This window comes from Neophocaena asiaeorientalis, unplaced genomic scaffold, assembly GCF_003031525.2.
Source record: "Neophocaena asiaeorientalis asiaeorientalis breed wild unplaced genomic scaffold, Neophocaena_asiaeorientalis_V1.1 scaffold183, whole genome shotgun sequence".
Classification (NCBI taxonomy): domain Eukaryota; kingdom Metazoa; phylum Chordata; class Mammalia; order Artiodactyla; family Phocoenidae; genus Neophocaena; species Neophocaena asiaeorientalis.
Window position 1 is genome coordinate 1,553,993 of NW_020175199.1, and position 20,918 is coordinate 1,574,910.

Consider the following 20,918-nt stretch of genomic DNA (forward strand, 5'->3'; position numbering starts at 1 on the left):
ATCTATTATCTGTCTATATCTATCTATCTATATCTATTTACCTTATGATACTGAGGTGGTTAAACTGGTGTGTTTTTTTTAAACTGGTGAATTTTTATAGCTCCTTATACCACTGAAAAGGAAGTGATCAGTTAAACGAAGAACATCAGTATCTGAATAGCCGAACCCTTTTAAGAAGCAACTAGCATAAAAGCTTCCTGTCCTATAAAGTCCAATTTCAAGGTTGACCAAGCAACTCCAGACTCTGTCTTGAACAACAAATTCTAAAGAATAATCCTGGGCCCTGGTACACACAGGCTGCCAAGTAGGCAATGACGTCTTATGCCGCAATCATTGCGGGGGTGGGTGGCACACTGGGCTTGTCGAAGTAAGCCCCGTTCCCCGTCGCAGCTCTTCACAAGAACTGAAAACAGCCAGACACACACGCACAAGTTTCATGTTGGAAAAAAAAAAAAAAAAAGACTCACCAAACTCATCGCATATGCTCTCATTTTCTATGAGAGTTGGGTGGTCAAAGGTGTCCCGACAGTACAGGATCTGAGGGTTCTTGCTGACCACTGCGATGCCCCCCAGGGCCAACGCAAACTGGTCCGTGAGAATGGAAGACGGCTTATCCTGGATGCGTTTCAGCATCGAGCGGTAGCGGCAGTACTGAGGGTAGCTGAGAACTATCACGTTCGTTTCTTCCTCGTCCTCCCCTAGACAAACGAGAAAACACTTCCATTACCCTTTTCGCTCCAACAGAGAATTGTCGTGGTCCTGGCGTCATTTCAATGACCACCTCTGGTTTTGTACCAAAAATAGAGTCTTCAAAAAGACTCTTGTATCAGTTTATCTTTAGCACAGTTCGGCTACTGCCAGCATCCTCTCAGCACCATCACCCCTCCAGATCCATGAAAAAACCTCAGGCAGAGAAAAGGAAAAGAGTGGGATGGATAACCCCACAGACAGATTACGCAATGTTTAGGTCACTGGCAAGCAGCAGAACCAGAAAACCGTCTTGAAAGAATCTGATGTATATATATATTTTAAGCATTAAAGGCATCACCGTAGGAAAAACTCAGAATTTTGCTGAGCTTCTTTATACTTCTTTCCACAGTTTGGTATTGCTTTTATTTTGGATTATGTCATCTTTCAGCGCTTAAAGCCCCTGTAAAGGTCATCTGGCCCCAGAGCGATGTCTGTGGGTCTAAACAGCATCATTATCTGCTCTGGTGGTTGTTAGTTTTGCTCAATGAATATTTCTCATCCTCTTTATGGTCCTGTGGAAAGGCCGTACTTCCCTGCCCACTGAGGACAAACGGCTGTGTGACTTGTTCTGGCCAATGAAATATGGCAGCAGTGGGTGGCTACTTTAAGAGCCAGTGGACAATGGACCACACTCTCTCCCTCCCTTCGTTCTGGACATCTGTAATGTTTCAGACAGTGGCTACTCTGCCAGTCTTGGTCTTGAGTGAGGATAACACAGAGCAAAGCCCCTGGTTGGTCCTAAAGGGATGTATAAATGTAAGCACTTGTTGTTTCAAGTGAGACTGTGATTTGGAGGTTGTTTTTGCAGCATGATCCATTTCAATGTGACTGATACATCCACCTTCCCCCCGCCCTCCCCCCAACCCATACCCCCTGACCGCGTCCCCTGCATCAGCAGGCGGACTCTCACACTGCGCCACCAGGGGAGCCCCATACCCCCTATCTTCTAACGTTTCTCAAATCCATCTGGTAACTTAGCACAACGCAGAGGACCACACTGAGAGGACTCCCCAGGCCTCTTTGTGGGAGCTCCATCAGAACCAACTTAACTCAGGAGAACGTTTCAGCAACTTTAACGAAACTCCCTCTTACAATGTGATCTTAATGCTTATTTACATCTCACCATATTAAGTGCTCATTTACAAAACCCAGATTCCGCATGCATGAATCCTTCCTTCATCTTAAGCTTGAGAAATGGCACCCCCTCCCTCTGCTATCCTGCCACCTGCACGACGTCAAGCTGGATTTAGGCTCCACGACCCAGTTTGCCATCGCTCTCTATAACCACATCTTCAGGGCATTTGTAAGCAATTCCCAGATACGTCAGTTGCTTATCCAAAGGGAAAACACTCAATATTTCAAGCCTTTACGATGCTGCAGGGAACTGCACAAAACAGTTGTTAAGGATACCAACACTGTCGTGGCCATCTGGTAGCCAGTGGGAGACGAATGAGCAAGGACAGAACGTAATGATGGGACATAACCAGTACCAAAGGAAGGTGTGCATGCGACCTTTTCAGATAGGACGCCATTACCCAGATGTATTTCTCATTACGTTCACTTAGCTCCGCAGGCTGGAGGCTTCTTCGAGAATGGAGACGTTTAGCTGCTTTCCAGATGACGTCTTTTAACGGTTTATGTCGCTTAGACTCCAGCCTGGCTTGTGGGTAGCCACTTCATCAGCTGGCACACTTAATTAAAAGGAAATAAGTCTACACTGAAAACAAGTCCCCAGTGAAAAGTAGTTTTGAGATGCTGATGTATGTCCCAAGACACGCCAATTTGAGATTTTTACAGATCAAGACACTAGTTCGTACTTTGGGTTCAAATCTGTGCTTTCTACAGAGTTAAAGCAAAAAAATGTTTTATTGGAAATATCTACCTAACATCATCAGAACTCCAGAGTGTCTAAGTACAAGTGGAAGAAGCAGCCCATAATGTGTCATTTGCATCGTTACACTCTATTTGTCCAGGATGACCAAGATTTGTCTAAGATCGTCCAAGATGAGAGACAGGGATATAACCATGAACCCTCAGGACTTATTTCAGCATGCTCAGCCCCTAATGCCATCTCCTGTACATAGTAAATACTGTTCAAATATCCGTTGATTCCAAATCTCTTGGCTTTCTGTAATGGGTGGGGGGTGGCAGGAAGCTGTACTAGTTTCTCTAAGACTTCTTGAATGAAATGGAGAAAGTCATGCTTCTCAGGCTGAATAAAGGTGAAAAAATGAATGCTTCAGAGTTAGCTTTATAACAGAAGATGTCGCCTGGACTCATGGGACCACCTCACTTCCTTCCTATCCCTTCATTCTCCTTCTGTTTTTCTCTGACCGTTTTTCATGATGATGCCATCTCTAGTTTCTTCTTAATTCTCTATTCTGGAGGAAATCAGCCCCCTGGCTATGTTCTGTGCTTAGAAATGACTTTTTTTTTTTTTTTTTAACTCCACCTCATCCTTCAAACATTTATCCCTCTTTCATCAGGCAGTTTCCAAAACACTAACCAACCCATGTGGTCCTGCTCTTTCTGATGGAAAAAAAATAGCAAATTCCCTCTGACCCCAAGTCATGGAAACACATGCTATGATGTCCATTCATTCTGGAGACAGTATCTCTAAGAATGCTCCCAGGACCGCCCGCATCAGAATCACATAGCGGGGTGTAAAGAGGCAGACTCTGGGGCCCCAATGAGAACCTCTGACTCAGAAACCCTAAGGTTGGGGCCCAGAAATTTATATTTTTAACAAGCTCCCATGCACATTAAACTTTGAAAACACTACCTGAGCTTTACTTATAGTTATTTATTCAGTTGTGCTTTGATCTCTCTCTTCTCTCTCTCTCTCTCAATCTATATATATATATATATATACTTTTTTTTTTTCTTTTTTCCTGTTTTCAGTTATATGCTTCTATCCAAAACCCCAATGTACCTGAAACAGAATACAGGACCAAATTCCCTTCTCCTTGACGCTTTCCCAGGACTGTTACAGGTATCACAGAAGACAGCAAATGTAAAAAAGCTCTCTTAACCAAAAATATGAGGAACTGAGGAACTGTTTTCTTGTTTAGGAAGCGGAGCAAAAATGCTACTGCAATTTCTGGTGCTAATAATAAAACATTAAAATTTACAAAGGCCTTTCACAAAGCATATCTTTTATTTGTTTGTTTCTCACAACAACCCTATTAGTAGCATGACAAACTGTTAATTAACATTCCCTGACTTAGAGACGGGAAAGTTGAGGTTCAGACACCCAAGGGACTAGTCCAGGATCTCAAAGAACTAGAAAGTGATGGAGGTGAGACTATAACCCAATCTTTTAACTCCAAGTTTGATGAGCTTTTCATTATGACAAAATGTCACTAATAATAACAACATTCCTTAGGGTAATATCTTGATTTCTTTTCCTATATGCGTGTGGCTGAAAGAAAATATTTTTCCTTTGACATGATTACTATTACTGTTGTTACTGCTGTGGAAGAGATTTAACTAATTTACAATATTAGGGACGAGGATGGTGGTCTTTGATCAAGTAAAAGAGGAGACATCCGTTTCAACGAGAACTGTTGAATTCAGCCAGTTATAAGCCAGAATTACTCTACTCTGGTTAAGTTGACGGGTTCTTATTTCGGGTTCTTACTTCGGAACACTGAAATTCCCGTTGTAACGATTTAACATTATTGACACACCTTTCATGTTTATCAACTTTCTACTTTCTATCCACATGATAGGAAATAAAGTCAACTCTACGCTGTGCAAGCCGAGAACCCCTGCCCCTCACTGAGAGGTCAGAGGCACAGCTGGGACCTGGTCTAATGTGGCAGTGCTTAGTGATTCCAAAAAAAAAAAAGTATTATAACTTTGTTGCTTATTAGCAGAACCATCCATTTGGACCAGAATTTGGGCATTGTTTGGACAGAGGCAAATTTCCAACCTTTCAATTAGATATTCCCAGAGGAGCTGCCTTTAATATTTACAAAAGCAGAGAAAATCCATGAGACCCTCAGGACTCCTGTGAAGAGGTTAACAAACATTCTAGGTGAGAGTCAAGAAAAAATAGAGAGTAAAGGTGAGACCTGGAAGAACCAACGATTCATCTAGGTCAAAGTTTCCCTGAGTGAAGATACCCTGGATCTCTTCTTTGGAGTTTAGGCAGAAGTTTCTTGAACCGAAGAAACTTTTTTTTTTTTTTCAAGACAAAGTGTGGTCACCTTAATATGAAAGGTATGTACAAGAGAGTACAAAACTGAGTTTGGAAGAGCGTTCCAGGTCTAAAATTCTATGATCCTATAACTTCCTTCTAAGCCTTTGCATTAACTTCTTCCTAACACAGCTACAAAAATATTAAATTGTTCAACAGCTGTCGTATGTTATTTTGCCCTAGTACACTAAGAAACAAATAAAACCAAACAACCTTTCAAGAACTCTTAAATTCCTCAGCTACTTCTTTCCTCCTATGCATTTCATACACACACAAACAAATACTCCTATGCAAAGTTACGCATGAAACAAGGGCTGACAGTAAACGCTGTGTAGGACATCTCCCCCTTCCCAATTCATAATAGGTCTAGCAGATAAATCCAAGAATGAATAAAGAGTGGATAAACTGCACGTTTGTTTAGCAAGGGAGAGACAAAGTGTTCCTGGAACAAAGATTTTCTTTCAGCCACACCCACATAGGAAAAGAAATCAAAGTATTACCCTAAGGAATCTTTGTCTAACACACTGTAGTTGGTTGGGTTATATATACATTACTTGATTTCTGTCAACAGAAAATGACCAGCAATAAATTACTGGTACCAAAGACTGAAATTTCAAACCATAATTATGATATTCTATTAAAACGTCATCCTGCTCTTCAAGTCCCCCTCCACCAAAAAAAAAAAAAGTGTGCCTATTTTAAAATGAAATATTCAAAGGGAATAAGAGTCCCCAAATTACTAAACCTTATTTCAACTTCAGTGAAAAGAACTTTGCCTATTAAAAGTTAATACCTAAAGTACACTGCTTGTAATGCTCAACCAAAATTACTCTAATCCTGCACTTATATCATAATTACACGTTTTGTTAACCTCTCTCAATGTCAATTTTTCACTTATTTATATGTTTTCGAAGTCCAAAACAGAATTCCACTGAGAAACTGTAATTATAACGTGAGACTCCACCCAAGCTTTTCAAACAGTAACTGTATACCATTGCTTTAATCCTCAGCGTTGGGCTGGGAGCGGGGAGAAGGTGGGGGGAGATGGTAAGAGCAGGCATTCATTCTGAATAGCACGTTGCTCAAGTCGTCTTTGTAAAAAGAGAGATGCATGAAATAGCAAACACAATGAATTAATGGAGCATTGACTTTCAAATATCCATAATGCTATTTTTTTAAATAGATAATGGTGGCCAAATGCACAGAAGGCTGAAAACATAAATTCCGGAGGAGAAATTTGCTTTTATCTCTTACACAACAATTTAGAAATGTAACTTTCTTTTTCATTCTGTGGGGAGGGAGGAGGGAAGGCTTGTTTCGGAAACATCACACTATTATGCTTACTGAAAACCACTATAATCTATTTCTAACATCACAGTAAGCTTAAAAAAAAAAAAAAACTTAAAAAAACCCTCGCACCAGGATTTTATAGAGCCTGGTGGAAAAAGTATGCATGTTCCTTCCTGCACCTAATTACCTCAACTGAAAAATCTGCCAAGTATTTTGCCCTTTAGTTCTCTTAATCGTATTAGGGCAAATGCATTTGGATGCCAATAGAAACAAACATTTAAAGATTTTCACTTAAAAGATTCCAAATATGTATGAAGGTTATGTTTGAGACACAATGTCCCTAGTCCTTCAAAGATGATATACGGTGTTCTTTTTTTTTTCCCCAAGCAAATATGAATTTGCTCATGTTATAAAACTTGATGTCTAGTTTTGAGACAATTTAAGTAAAATAATGTCAATATGAGAGGCTCTTACAATGATTTATGCTTCTTTCTGTTACTTTATTACATTAGACATTCCTTTCTCAAAGCTTTATACTTTTCACTGTGCTCCTAGCAACGACCCAAGGCAAAGCATCAACTTTATATACCTGGCACCATTCCAATTCTTACTGCTATTGACAATTATATTGAAGTTTCCACTTAATTGCTACTCGGCTGTGACACTGAATATTTGTCATAATTAGGCATTTCCTATTTTCCGTCCATTCATTTTTGATTATTACTGAAAATGAAATTTTTTTATTCCAGAAAACCTAAGCATGAAAATTCTACAGATAAGAGTAGCTACAGCTGTTACTATCATTACCAACATTGTAACATGCAGCAAAAAAAAAAAAAAAAGAAAAGAATATAATTTCTCAGAAGGTAATTTTCCTTTCAGTCTAAGTGCTCTTATTCATCTTACAGTTACTCAATGATTTCCTGTTCTAATTACAGGACATTATACAGAAAGACGTTTGTAAAAGGAAAATGCAGCAGTGCATATGACTTAAATGGCCTGAATTGGTTGAAAGTGTTTAAAATTCACAGTTGTACATTAACTTTATCAATTCCTGACTACAATTCTGTGTAAACGTGTAATGTGTCCCTACATCTCTCAAAAGGGAGTCAACCTAGTACCCAAAGTTAGTACACATCAAAGGGGAAAATACAGTTGCAGTTAAACTGATGTTGAAGAGTTGCGGTGGGGGAAGATCAGCTTTTTGGGTTTTTTTTCTCACCAAAGCTGTTACATTGGAGGCATGCCAAGAGAAGGAGTGGAAAATACTACTAATAAAAATAAATTAAACGCCTGATTAAAAGGGAGAGAGAACAAGATTCCATCCAGAACAGAAATGAAAATGCCACCAACTATTTCATAAAAACATACTGTGACGTAAATTGCACTTCAGTATTGCACTGCTGTGGTTATTTCGAGAAATGGTTTGTACTGTAAGTCAGATGGTGCTGCCCCACCCTTAATGATTTTGTAAGTCTCTACACAGTAAGCAAGTGGGGCAGCCCTGAGATGGCTAAGACAGAAAACAGACCCAGCCAAACAGAACTGACAATAAAAAGATAATGTACTTTTAACATAACAGAACAAGAAGATTGGTTTTATTAACTAAAAAAAAAACCCGACTTTAAATGGTCCCCAGCTTGCCATTTGTTTTGATAAATGGAAAGACAGATCTTCCCAGGATAGGCAACAAAAACATCACTGGAGAACTTATAAAAAGAGAATATGGGAAAATATGTCAGTGCATGGTTACAAACAGAACAAAGAATATTTCAAATGTAAAACCCAGGGTTTTAACCAGCTGTTTCCAAAAGCAAGCCACTTCAAATGGATGGACACACAAATATAAAAATACGTGTTAATATGTTAATATCAGCTTTTGCCCTACTACTGCTTCATCACTCAAAAAAAGAAGACAACAGAAAGCTAAACTAAAACCAAGCACTGCCATCACTTGAAGGAACAAATGAACCTACTAGGAGGCAAAGCCAGCTCCACCACCAAGGGTCCCCCAAACGGTCACTGAATTCTAAGCTGCATTCAAGAGCCATATTAGATTTGTTCTAGAGAATTTTGTGTCTGATTCCCACATGGCTCAGCTCAGCCAAATTTAAATGTCGTACAAGACAGGGATTATGCAACAGGTGTATCTACTGGTGAGACCACATGGCTAGAATGACGCATAGGTAAAAGTGGTGACCACATTTGGGGTGTGACTCTAAGGGGCCTGACTTACCATAACCTGCCTCCCTTTCACAGGATTAACTGTTAAGCTACAGTCAACCATTCACTTTTAGTATCAATGAGTTTCAGTGTCTGAAGAAGAAAATATAAAGAACCCTTGAGACCCCCTAGGAGCCAGATCTGAGTCAAAATTTCTCCTACTCTAAAATTGTGTCAAAGCGATTAATTTATCCATTTATTTATTTACTAGTGACCCAGGTAAGACTATTATATTGGATTTGAGCTTAGTTCAACTCAACCCTCTCTGGCTTTACAGGAAGCTACTACTAAGATCCAGGTTAGCCCCTCTGGTACCATGACAAAGTTGCTATAAGAGAAGGAAACTTGACCATCATTAGCACAACTGGTCTTAATACTCATATTAACTTCTGCCATCTTTCCCCTTAAAATATCTACATAGCTTTTTATTCTTTTTCGTGTGTGTGTGTGATACGCGGGCCTCTCACCGTTGTGGCCTCTCCCATTGCGGAGCACAGGCTCCGGACGCGCAGGCTCAGTGGCCATGGCTCACGGGTCCAGCCGCTCCGCAGCATGTGGGATCCTCCCAGACCGGGGCACGAACCCGCGTCCCCTGCATCGGCAGGCAGACTCTCAACCACTGTGCCACGAGGGAAGCCCTTTATTCTTATTTTGTAGCTTATGCCTGCCATCATTGCGAGAGTCACAATTCCATTTCTGCAGCAGCCATGTAAGCCTTTGACATTTGAGAGACCCTCCTGAACCCCTAAACTCATGACTAAACCTAATTAAGGTGTGATACTGGACAGATCAATAGCTAAGTGATTAACTTCCACACATTAGTCTCTCAGCATGTAAGATCTGAATTTGTGCCTTAACAAAATGACATCACTATTTGTCATGACTTTCATGGACATGATTATTTCACTAGTCAACACTGATCAAACTAAATGTCATCATTTCCAACATGGTTTGTATCAGGGGGAAAAAATCTGTGTGTGGAGAACTAAACACCAAATGATGTAAGACTGATTAATATTGATCACCTAATGCTCAGCATTTTGAAGGCATTCTATACATATATACATACACACACACATGTGCATGTGTATATATATACACTATATAACAGGATATATATCTGAAAATAATATTATGTCATGGTATGGCTACTTTCATTAAAACTGTGTGGTCGGGGCTTCCCTGGTGGCGCAGTGGTTGAGACTCCGCCTGCCGATGCAGGGGACACGGGTTCGTGCCCCGGTCCGAGAAGATCCCACATGCCGCGGAGCTGCTGAGCCCGTGAGCCATGGCCGCTGAGCCTGCGCGTCCGGAGCCTGTGCTCCGCAATGGGAGAGGCCACAACAGTGAGAGGCCCGCGTACCGCCAAAAAAAAAAACAAAAAACTGTGTGGTCATTAAAAATACTAAAATCAAATAACATTTCAGGTCATGCAAAGATGCTTCTGCTATATTCAGTGAAAATAAGAAAGGTAAGAAATAATATAGTCAGCCCCTTGTCTTTTGTTTAATAGCACTACTGAGATATAATTCACATACTAGATAATTCATCCATTTAAAATGCACAAGCTTTTAGTATATTCACAGAGTTATGCAATTATCACTACAGTCAAATTTAGAACACTTTCATTATCCCAAAAGAAACCCTAAACCCCCTCACTCCCACATCTCTTTGCCCCTCATCAGTCCTAGGCAACCACTAATCTACTTTCTGTCTCTATAGATTTGCCTATTCTGGACATTTAATATAAATGGCATCATACAATATGCGGTTCTTTTTGACTGGCTCCTCTCAGCATAACGTTTTCAAGGTTCATACATACTGTAGATTGTATCAGTATTTCATTTCCTTTTACTGCTAAATAATATTCCATGGTATGGACATACTACATTTTATTTATCCATTCCATCAAGAGATGAGACATCTGGGTTGTTTCCACTTTTTGGCTATTATGGATAATGCTGCTATCAACATTTGAGTAAAAGTTTTTGTGTGGATATATGTTTTCATTTCTCTTGTGCATATACCTAGGAATGGAATTGATGGGTCATATGGTAATTCTGTGTTTGCCCTTTTGAGGAACTGTCAGACTGTTTTCCAACGTGGCTGCACCATTCTACATTCTCTCCAATAGCGTATGAGGTTTCTGATATCTGCACATCCTCGCTAACACTTGTTATTATTTGTCTTTTTGATAGCCATCCTAGAAGGTGTGAAGTGGTATCCCATGTTGTCTCGTTTAATGCTTAAAAATCACTAATAGTGGGGTTCAGCTAGATTATGAGATTATCTGGGATTCTTATTCTCCTTTGTTTGCCTGCATTTTAACTGTGCAATATTTTTTTAAAGATGTGGACATCTGGCAAATTTATATGGAATTTCAAGAGATCTCAAGTAGTTAATCTTAACAAAGAACAAAGCTGGAGGACTTACACTTTCCTATTTCAAAACTTACTACAAAGCTACAGTAATCAAAGCAGTGTGGTAGTGGCATAAGGGTCAAATGTGATCGACAGAATAGGGAGTCCAGAAATAAACTTTCAAATGTGTCAACAAGGGTGCCAAGATCATTCAATGGGGAAAGGACAGTCTTTTCAATAAATGGTGTCAGGAAAACTAAATATTGATAGGAAAAGAATGCATTGGAACCCTTACCTCACACCACATACAAAAATTAACTTAAAATTGATCAAAGACTCAAATTTAAGAGCTAAAACTACAAAACACAGGAGGACTCTTCATGACCTAGGATTTCACAACGGTTTCTTAAGCATGACACCAAAAGTGCAGGCGACAACAAGAACAAAAAAATAGATAAATTGGACTTCATCAAAATTTGAAACTTTTGTGCACCAAAGGACACTATCAAGAAAGTGAAAAGACAACCCTCAGAATGGGAGCAAATATTTGCAAATCATATATCAAATAAAGGATGAATATCCAGAATATACAAATAGCTCCTACAACAAAAAGACAAACAACCCAACTTAAAAGGACTTGAATAGATATTTCTCCAAAGAAGTTATACAAATGGCACATGAAAAAAGTGCTCAATATCATTAGTCACTAGGGAAATGCAAATCAAAACCATAATGAGATACTACTTCACACCTACTGGGATGGCTATTACTTTAAAAATAAATAAAACAAAACCAATAAACTCCAAGTGTTGGTGAGGATGTGGAGAAATTGGAACCCTCATCTATTGCTGGTGAGAATGTAAAATGGTTGTAGCTGCAGTGGAAAACAGTCTGGAAGTTCCTTAAAAAGTTACATATTGAATTATCATATGACCTAGTAATTCCACTCCCAGGTATATACCCCAAAGAATTGAAAACAAGAACTCAAACAGATACCTGTACATCAGTGTAACAGCAGCATTATTCACAAGAGCCGAAAAGTAGAAACAACTCAAGCGCCCAACAACAGATGAACAAATAAACAATGTGGTTATGCATACAATGGAATATTATTCAGCCATAAAAAGGAATGAAGTTCTGATACATGCTACAATATGGATGAACTCTGAAAACATTATGCTAGTGAAATAAGCCAGACAAAGGACAAATAATGTATGATTCTATTTATATGAAGTATCTAGAATAGGCAAATTCTTACAGAGAGTAGAACAGAGGTTGCCAGGGGCTGGGGCTGAGGACAGAGGCAGGGAATAAGGAGTTATTACTTGATGGGTAAAGAGTTTCTGTTTAGGATGATGAAAAAGCTGGAAGTAGATACTGTAATGGTTACACAAGACTGGGAATGTACTTAATGCCACTGAATTGTAAGCTTAAAAATGGTTACAACAGTAAACGTTACGTACGTGTATTTTACACAATTTAAAAAACGAGGGGGCTATCTGGCAAGGGTCATATTTTCTATGTGGATGCATTCTTAATTGCTTCTTGAAAGAAAAAGAGGTGTCTCTCCAACCTGTAACTAAAATATAAACTCCTGGAGGGCACAGAATCAGTGTCCTAGTTTCTTGTTACCCCTCCTAGACCTCTGAAGGACCACTGACAAAGGCAATTGTCTATAGAGAGTATCGCAGTCAACATCTGAACCTTCTGTCAAACAGTAAAAGCAGTCATGTCATTAGTTCACTCTAGGCTCTGGACCAGCAGCTCTTCCCAACAGGCTGAAAGGATGTGGAGAAAGTTATCCACCAAACAGTGCTTTAGTCATTGGCTGGCATTAGATGATGGGGACTGAGGTTAGGCAGTCATCTCATTTTTGTGACTTTTTAAAAAATAATTGCACTGCTTGAGGAGTGTGTGGACCACCCTCAAAGAGCTGAGCCATCTCCAAACAACAGCATTGACTTCTGGGAGCACACATCCTCATGTGACAAGAATTGCTTGGATTGCATTGTTTTCTTGCATATTATCATAGGCCTTCTGGAGTGGCTTAACAAGGAGGGCAAAGGCTTCTTTCTTCTACCAGTGGCTCGTCATGAATCAGGGGACTTCAAACTGGTGAACCCCTGGACCGAACCTGCATAGGCATGGGACAGATGCTCAACATCTGTGTCACTCACTGCTCTACTCATCCGCCTGAGAGTGAGCCTGCACTCGATACAGCCAATCTCCTTTACCCATCTACTGCCCCTCAGTCGTCTTATGATCACTAAAGAGACAAATCAAAATACTGGTTTTGGAGAAGCCTCCTTTATTGGTATATTAAGGCACCATAAACTATGAGCTTTGATTGTTCTCTTTTTTCACATATTTCCGTTAAAGGAGAAGCTTGGCAGTAGGAACAGACTACTTTGGCCTGCGTTAAGATGCTCTGAATTCAGAAAAGCCAGAGCAATAAAGGTCAATGATGCTGATCGCTTTAAATGTAGCTGGAATGTTCTGCGAGGTTACCAGATTTTTAAAAATAAACTGCATAAAACCTAAGGATAAAAATTTTACATAATTTATATCAGAACTCTTGTACTTTAATAAATATAGACTCTAACAATTCAGATTTTATCAAATGATATCTAATATTTATTCTAACTATAGTCAATCACCATCTTATTTCATTCCATATCATGTTTACCATTTTCTACTGCCTATTAACAAAAAATTCATTCAAATTTATGATAAAAATTTAAATGTCCTCTTAAAATTGGAAAAAGGCAAATATACAGTTTTTGAAAAACCTTTTATAGCAGGATTATTCAATAGAAACAATGTGAGCCAAGTATGTCATTAACATTAAAAAAAGTAAGAAGCAAACGGGTGAAATTAATTTTAATAATCTATTTTATCTTTTTTAGCACTAGTATTTTACTACTAAAAGTAATAATTCAATGGACATTTTTGTCTCCCTCCTTTAATTGAGATATAATTGACGAGGCTCTTTGGTAGGGCTAATGGTCAACTCCGGGAGGGCTCATGCCAAGAAATGCCAAGTATTTCCCAGAACTTCTGCTGCCAGTGTCCTTGTCCCCGCGGTGAGCCACAGCCACACCCCGCCTCTGCAGGAGACCCTCCAACACTAGCAGCCGTGTGGCTGACAGGGTCTTGGTGCTTTGGCTGGGTGTCAGGGCTGTGCCTCTGAGGTGGGAGAGCCGAGTTCAGGACACTGGTCCACCAGAGACCTCCCAGCTCCATGTAATATCAAACAGTGAAAGCTCTCCCAGAGATCTCCATCTCAACGCTAAGACCCAGCTCCACTCAACGACCAGCAAGCTCCAGTGCTGGACACCCTACGCCAAGCAACTAGCAAGATAGGAACACAACCCCACCCATTAGCAGAGAGGCTGCCTAAAATCATAATAAGACCACAGACACCCCGAAACACACCACCAGATGCAGTCCTACCCACCACAAAGACAAGAACAAGCCTCATCCACCACAACACAAGCACCAGTCCCCTCCACCAGGAAGCCTACACAACCCACTGAACCAATCTTAGCCACTGGGGGCAAACACCAAAAACAATGGGAACTACGAACCTGCAGCCTGCAAAAAGGAGATTCCCAAACACAGTAAGTTAAGCGAAATGAGAAGACAGAGAAACATACAGCAGATGAAGGAGCAAGGTAAAAACCCACCAGACCAAACAAATGAAGAGGAAATAGGCAGTCTACCTGAAAACGAATTCAGAGTAATGATAGTAAAGATGATCCAAAATCTGGGAAATAGAATGGAGAAAATACAAAAAAGGTTTAACAAGGACCTAGAAGAACTAGAGATGAAACAAACAATGATGAACAACACAATAAATGAAATTAAAAATTCTCTAGAAGGAATCAATAGTAGAATAACTGAAGGAGAAGAACAGAGAAGTGACGTGGAAGATAAGATAGTGGAAATAACTACCACAGAGCAGAATAAAGAAAAAAGAATGAAAAGAATTGAGGACAGTCTCAGAGACCTCTGGGACAACATTAAATGCACCAACGTTAGAATTATAGGGGTCCCAGAAGAAGAAGACAAAAAGAAAGGGACTGAGAAAATACTTGAAGAGATTATAGTTGAAAACTTCCCTAACATGGGAAAGGAAATAGTCAATCAAGTCCAGGAAGCACAGAGAGTCCCATACAGGATAAATCCACAAGGAGAAACATGCCAAGACACATATTAATCAAACTATCAAAAATTAAATGCAAAGAAAAAATATTAAAAGCAGCAAGGGAAAACAACAAATAACATATAAGGGAATCCCCATAAGGTTAACAGCTGATCTTTCAGCAGAAACTCTGAAAGCCAGAAGGGAGTGGCAGGACATATTCAAAGTGATGAAAGGGAAAAACCTACAGCCAAACTCACTCTACCCAGCAAGGATCTCATTCAGATTTGACGGATAAATAAAAAACTTTACAGACAAGCAAAAGCTAACAGAACTCAGCACCACAGATCAGTGTGATACAACATATTAACAACTTGAAGGAGAAAAACCATACGATCATCTCAATAGATGCAGAAAAAGCTTTTGACAAAATTCAACACCTATTTATGATTAAAAAAACCCTCCAGAAAGTAGGCATAGAGGGAACTTACCTCAACATAGTAAAGGCCATATATGACAAACCCACATGCAACATCATTCTCAAAGGTGACATACCGAAAACTTTTCCTCCAAGATCAGGAACAAGACAAGGTGTCCACTCTCACCACTATTATTCAACATAGTTTTGGAAGTTTTAGCAACAGCAATCAGAGAAGAAAAAGAAATGAAAGGAATCCAAATCGGAAAAGGAGATTTAAAGCTGTCACTGTTTGCAGATGACATGATACTATACGTAGAGAATCCTAAAGATGCTACCAGAAAACTACTAGAGCTAATCAATGAATTTGGTAGCAGGATACAGAAAGTAGTAGGATACAAAATTAATGCACAGAAATCTCTTGCATTCCTATACACTAATGATGAAAAATCTGAAAGAGAAATTAAGGAAACACTCCCATTTACCACTGCAACAAAAAGAATCAAATACCAATACCTAGGAATGAAACTACCTAAGGAGACAAAAGACCTGAATGTAGAAAACTATACAACACTGATGAAAGAAATTAAAGATGATACAAATAGATGGAGAGATATACCATGTTCTTGGATTGGAAGAATCAACATGGTGAAAATGACTACACTACCCAAAGAAATCTACAGATTCAATGCAATCCCTATCAAACTAACAATGGCATTTTTCACAGAACTAGAACAAAAAATTTCACAATTTGAATGGAAACACAAAAGACCCCAAATAGCCAAAGCAATCTTGAGAAAGAAAAACGGAGCTGGAAGAATCAGACGCCTGGGCTTCAGACTATACTACAAAGCTACAGTCATCAAGACAGTATGGTACTGGCACAAAAACATAAATATAGATCAATGGAACAGGATAGAAAGCCCAGAGATAAACCCACGCACATATGGTCACCTTATCTTTGGTAAAGCAATAGACTCAGTCAAGAGTCAGAAAAGGAAAAAATAAAATAAAATGACTTTTTGTACGGTTTGGTCACTAAAAAAAAAGCAAGAGAGAGATACAATTGACATATAACATAATTTAGGGTGTACAACATAATGACGGTATACATAGAATGAAAACATTTTGTCTTATGTCATGGCATAAGTGCAAGTGTTTCTCTAGGGTACTTTCTTTCTTAGTTTATCTAAATACATCATAAACATTATCTCAATGCATGAGCAATATAAAGAATTACTAACGAGATATTTTACATTATTTTTTCATATTAAGTTTTAAAAATCTGTATTTTACATTTACAGCATCTCAATTAGTACAAGCCACATTTCAGGGCTTTATAGCCACACGGAGCTCATGGCTGGCATACTGGACGGTATAGCTTTAGAGAGTCCACCGGGAAAGAAATGTGGTGACCACTGTGTCAGACAACTCAGCCCTAAAAAGGCAGCTGGGATGACTGGGGCTGTTCTGGGTACCCGGCGCAGTCCTCACGGTGCCTTTCAGTCCTGGACTCCAGGACCCTACCATCTTAAGTAAAAAGGTTCAGAAACCCAGCTAGGAGAAGAGAGCAAAACAGGAGAAAAACCAACTGTTGTGGCTGTTATTTCATTGTTCTAATAACCAAAACCCCAACAAAGGCCAGAGGTAGCAAGCAACCTTGTGTCACTGTTTTAGCAGAGATCCTTGCTTGCCACCTTTAGTTTCTGGTGAATGATAAAAATCAATTCCAAGTTAAAAAATTAAAAGCTTCAACTATAAAAGCTGGTGAGAGCCCTCTCCTCTGGGTTCTATCTATTCTCCTGCTGTAACGAGCTACAAGTTCCCCTGGTGCCATGTCCGCAAACCATCTGTTCTGTTTTCTGTCACAATAGCAGGAGAACATCAGTTGTTCAGAATGGGTATATTTTTAATCTTTTTTTTCCTAGCATGCACAATGCGAAAATTCGTTTAACATCTGAAGGAAAGAGATACTTATTAAACCCAATGGAAAGTGAAACCACTGTTCAATCTCACAGCAACGCAGTCATATAAAACTCTGGCACCTTCTAATGCGCTCTCACAGCACAGCGTGGGAGAACATCACTGCCAGCCAATGATGCGGATATGCTGTTTTACTTCTTTTTGTACAGTGTTAGTGGTGAGTATGCTGATGTAAGACATCAGGAGGAAGAATCTGGTTTATTCACGTTTCCCATAATACCCATCATCTGCTGAAAATCATTTCCACTGCAAATGTCTTCCTTTCCCCGATCTCTAATATCCAAACCTACTTTCCTTTTCTCATAAAAGACACAATAAACAAATTGCTGGTGACTAATGTATTAATTCCAGTAATAATTCCGCGGTTTCATACCACGAGTTACCAGTGCTACCCATCTCTGTTCTGGGCACCTCTTAAGATATTTCTGTGGCATGGTTTATGTTAGAGCACGGATTGGCAAATTATGGGCCAAATTCAGCCTGAAGCCTCTTTTTGTAAATAAAGTTTTATTGCAACACAGTCATGCCTCTTCGTTGATGTATTGTCTATGGCTGCTCCCATGTTATAGCGGTGGAGCTGCGTAGTTGAGACAGAGCCCCGACAGCCCATAAGTCTGAAATATTTACTCTCTGTCTCTGCTAACCTCCGTTCTGGAGAACAAATGATTGCTTCCAGAAATCTATCTTGGATCACTGATATCAGCTTAATTCCTATAATTCCTAAGATACAGTTACCCTGTGACACTACACTGAACTTTATTTGTTCATGTTGGGCTCCCCTTTCTAGACTGTGGGTCCTTTGAAGGGCAGGAACTGGGTACCGTGTCTGAATCCCTAACACCGTAGATACAAGTGAAGCACATGGTAGGCTTTCAGTTGATGTTAATTTCAATTAATGTTTCAAATTAGTGTTTTCTGGTTATTCACTGTTCCTCCTCCCCTACTTCTACCCTAACCCCGATCCACTTCCTAAGCCCATCTACCTTGCCGTGTGACCCCTGAAGGTTGTACCATGGGTCTCCCTTGCACTCTGGCTTTCGCTTAGTTCAGCACATGGAAGACACCGGCAAGATAGCAGGTGGTGGGAAAGAGAGAACTTGGGGTATTTCTTCCCTGCTCCTTTCCAACTTCAGCACCACGGCTCTGGCCGTGGCTGCAGCCCCGCACCACTGCAGCTCCCCCGTGACTCCTGCTTCCACGGGAACCCCTCTTGATTCCGCTGTTACAGCCCCTGGGTTACAGCCTCAACGGGCCCTCTTCACTCTAACCAACCTCCATAACTCTTCTCTTCGTTAATGTGTCTCCAATTGAACCCTGAGAGGAAATCTGTTTCTGCCTCAACCTGGAAAGATACTTCTCACCTCAAGTTGCAGGTCCCCACACTCAGAGGTTAAATGAAAACCAAGAAATGACACGTGTTCTGTGGACAATCACATTAGAACCACCGAGGGGTCTGTTGCAATAAAGAGTCCTGGGCCCCCCTCCTGCCATGCTGAACGAGGATGCCTGAGCTGCGTCTCTGGATTAGTGCTTTGTAACAGCTACCCCTGTTGTTGTCATGCACCTATTGAAACAGATGAAGACATTCAGCTGTGGGGGGCAGAATGAAAATAAGAAACAGAAAACCAGTTGGAAGCAACTACAGAGTATCTGAAAAGTCCTGAGGTCAGCTGTATAAATATGGAAGTGTTAAGCTAAGAATGGCAATTACCCGTTTCTCTTGGTCACACAGGTAAGCCCTTTAAAGGTTCCACATTTCAAAATCACATATTCCATAAGATTGGCTTCAACAGTTTACCTTCTCATGGGTACCAGCACAGGGGTGAGCAGAAAGATCAATTGCTTGGAGACTTTGGAAACCAGGAGCCCCGTAAGTTCGATCATTTGTAGAAGAATTCAACAAGGTAGCAAGTGTGAAAGACAGGGCAGCAGGGCAAGGTGTTTCCTAAAGATGTGATCTGGGAAATGACGACCTCTCAGAGCCTTGGTTTCCTAATTCAGAAAATGGGCATAAAAATCGCACTTCCTGGGAGGATATGTGAGTTAAAAGAAAGTACTGAGGCTGGTGTAGGGCAAATGCTCTATAGATCTTCACCATTATTACTGCTTTGCAAGTCATCCCCCCAAATATTCCAAAGAACACTAGCTCCTGGGGAGAGAAAGGAGCATATTACCAAGTGTTGTATGGAAAAAGGGTCCCATAGTATGGAAACACTGAATTTAACAGTTATACAGACAGTCTCCTTGGGGCCTTTAACAAGCTAAGGGGCATTTCAGCCTACAGGAGGGAACACACTGCCCTTCCTGAATTTATTCTACCATGAAATTCTCTCTCACTTGCTTTCTTACCCACCCACCCCTCTGCTTTTTTTGGTCATTCATGGCCCACCTCAACAGGCTAGCGTTGGGGTGTCTCTGATGACATTTTGGGGACTACCCACTCAAATGTTGGGACTATGTACCCAAATGTTGATTACGGCAATTCCCCAGCTCCCTTCACGCCCCTCCAGCACACACACCCTGCTTAACGCTGTATAATTACAAGTAGTTTATTGTGCATAGTATAGTCACTCATTTGTATAACACTTTGGAATGTATAACGTCCCTTTCACGAGCTTAGATTCACTTAATCCTCCCAGAACCCCCCTTGAAGTCTATATGGATACCCCTGTTTTATACAAGAGGACGTGGAAACACAACAAGGTGAATGACTGGCTCAAGGTCACCCACCTACTGGCAGGGACAGGTCATCGGGTATTGAATGTCACACCATCCCATCACACCCCACCTGCCTTCTTCTCGGTCCCAAACCTCTGAGAGGGGTTCTGGCAGATTTGTGAGAACCTGAGAGCCTCTCTAAGACTGTCCAGTGGGCTGGTGGCCTTGAGAATCCTCGTGATTTCATGAACTGATAAGAAGCAAACTTCTCATTTCAGGTTGTACTATTAAAGTAGCCTTTCCGGTCTCATGTCTCCAGTCTCAAAACAATCCCCCAAGTGAAGCTAGATTTTGCCATATTTGGAAGATAATCTCGGAAAGAGACTGCTGTTGTATAAAACGCTCTTCTTCATCAGCATACTTCTCCACTTTTAACCCCCCAGGGAGCAAATTTTAGTCTCAGTGAAGCCAATAGTACTATTTTTCTCTATTACCTCCCCTGTTTGGGTCCCAGGACAAAGACCCACAAGCCATTCCACCCTCATCACACACACAGCTCACACAACCACACCCTCTGCATCACTGAAAGGACAGCATTTGACATCAAAATGGCCATCTGTCCATGGACTGGTCAGACACCACTTCCTATGGCTTAGGAGGTAGCAAGCGGCAGGAGGACAAAGGTCAAAGAGCTAGGGCTTCCCTGGTGGCGCAGTGGTTGAGAGTCCGCCTGCCGATGCAGGGGACACGGGTTCGTGCCCCGGTCCGGGAAGATCCCACATGCCGTGAAGCGGCTGGGCCCGTGAGCCATGGCCGCTGAGCCTGCCCGTCCGGAGCCTGTTCTCCGCAACAGGAGAGGCCACAGCAGTGAGAGGCCCGTGTACTGCAAAA

At 40.7% G+C, this 20,918-nt stretch overlaps 1 protein-coding gene across 2 annotated transcripts in view; it reads right to left on the reverse strand.

The window, feature by feature from the left end:
- The window catches only part of ARID5B (AT-rich interaction domain 5B), a 184,850-nt gene that overhangs the window by 94,384 nt on the left and 69,548 nt on the right, over nucleotides 1-20,918 (reverse strand). For both annotated transcript variants that reach the window (XM_024765210.1, XM_024765211.1), the window contains one exon: nucleotides 468-698. In XM_024765210.1, the coding sequence (XP_024620978.1) occupies nucleotides 468-698 (231 nt within the window). The remainder of the gene's footprint in view (nucleotides 1-467; nucleotides 699-20,918) is intronic.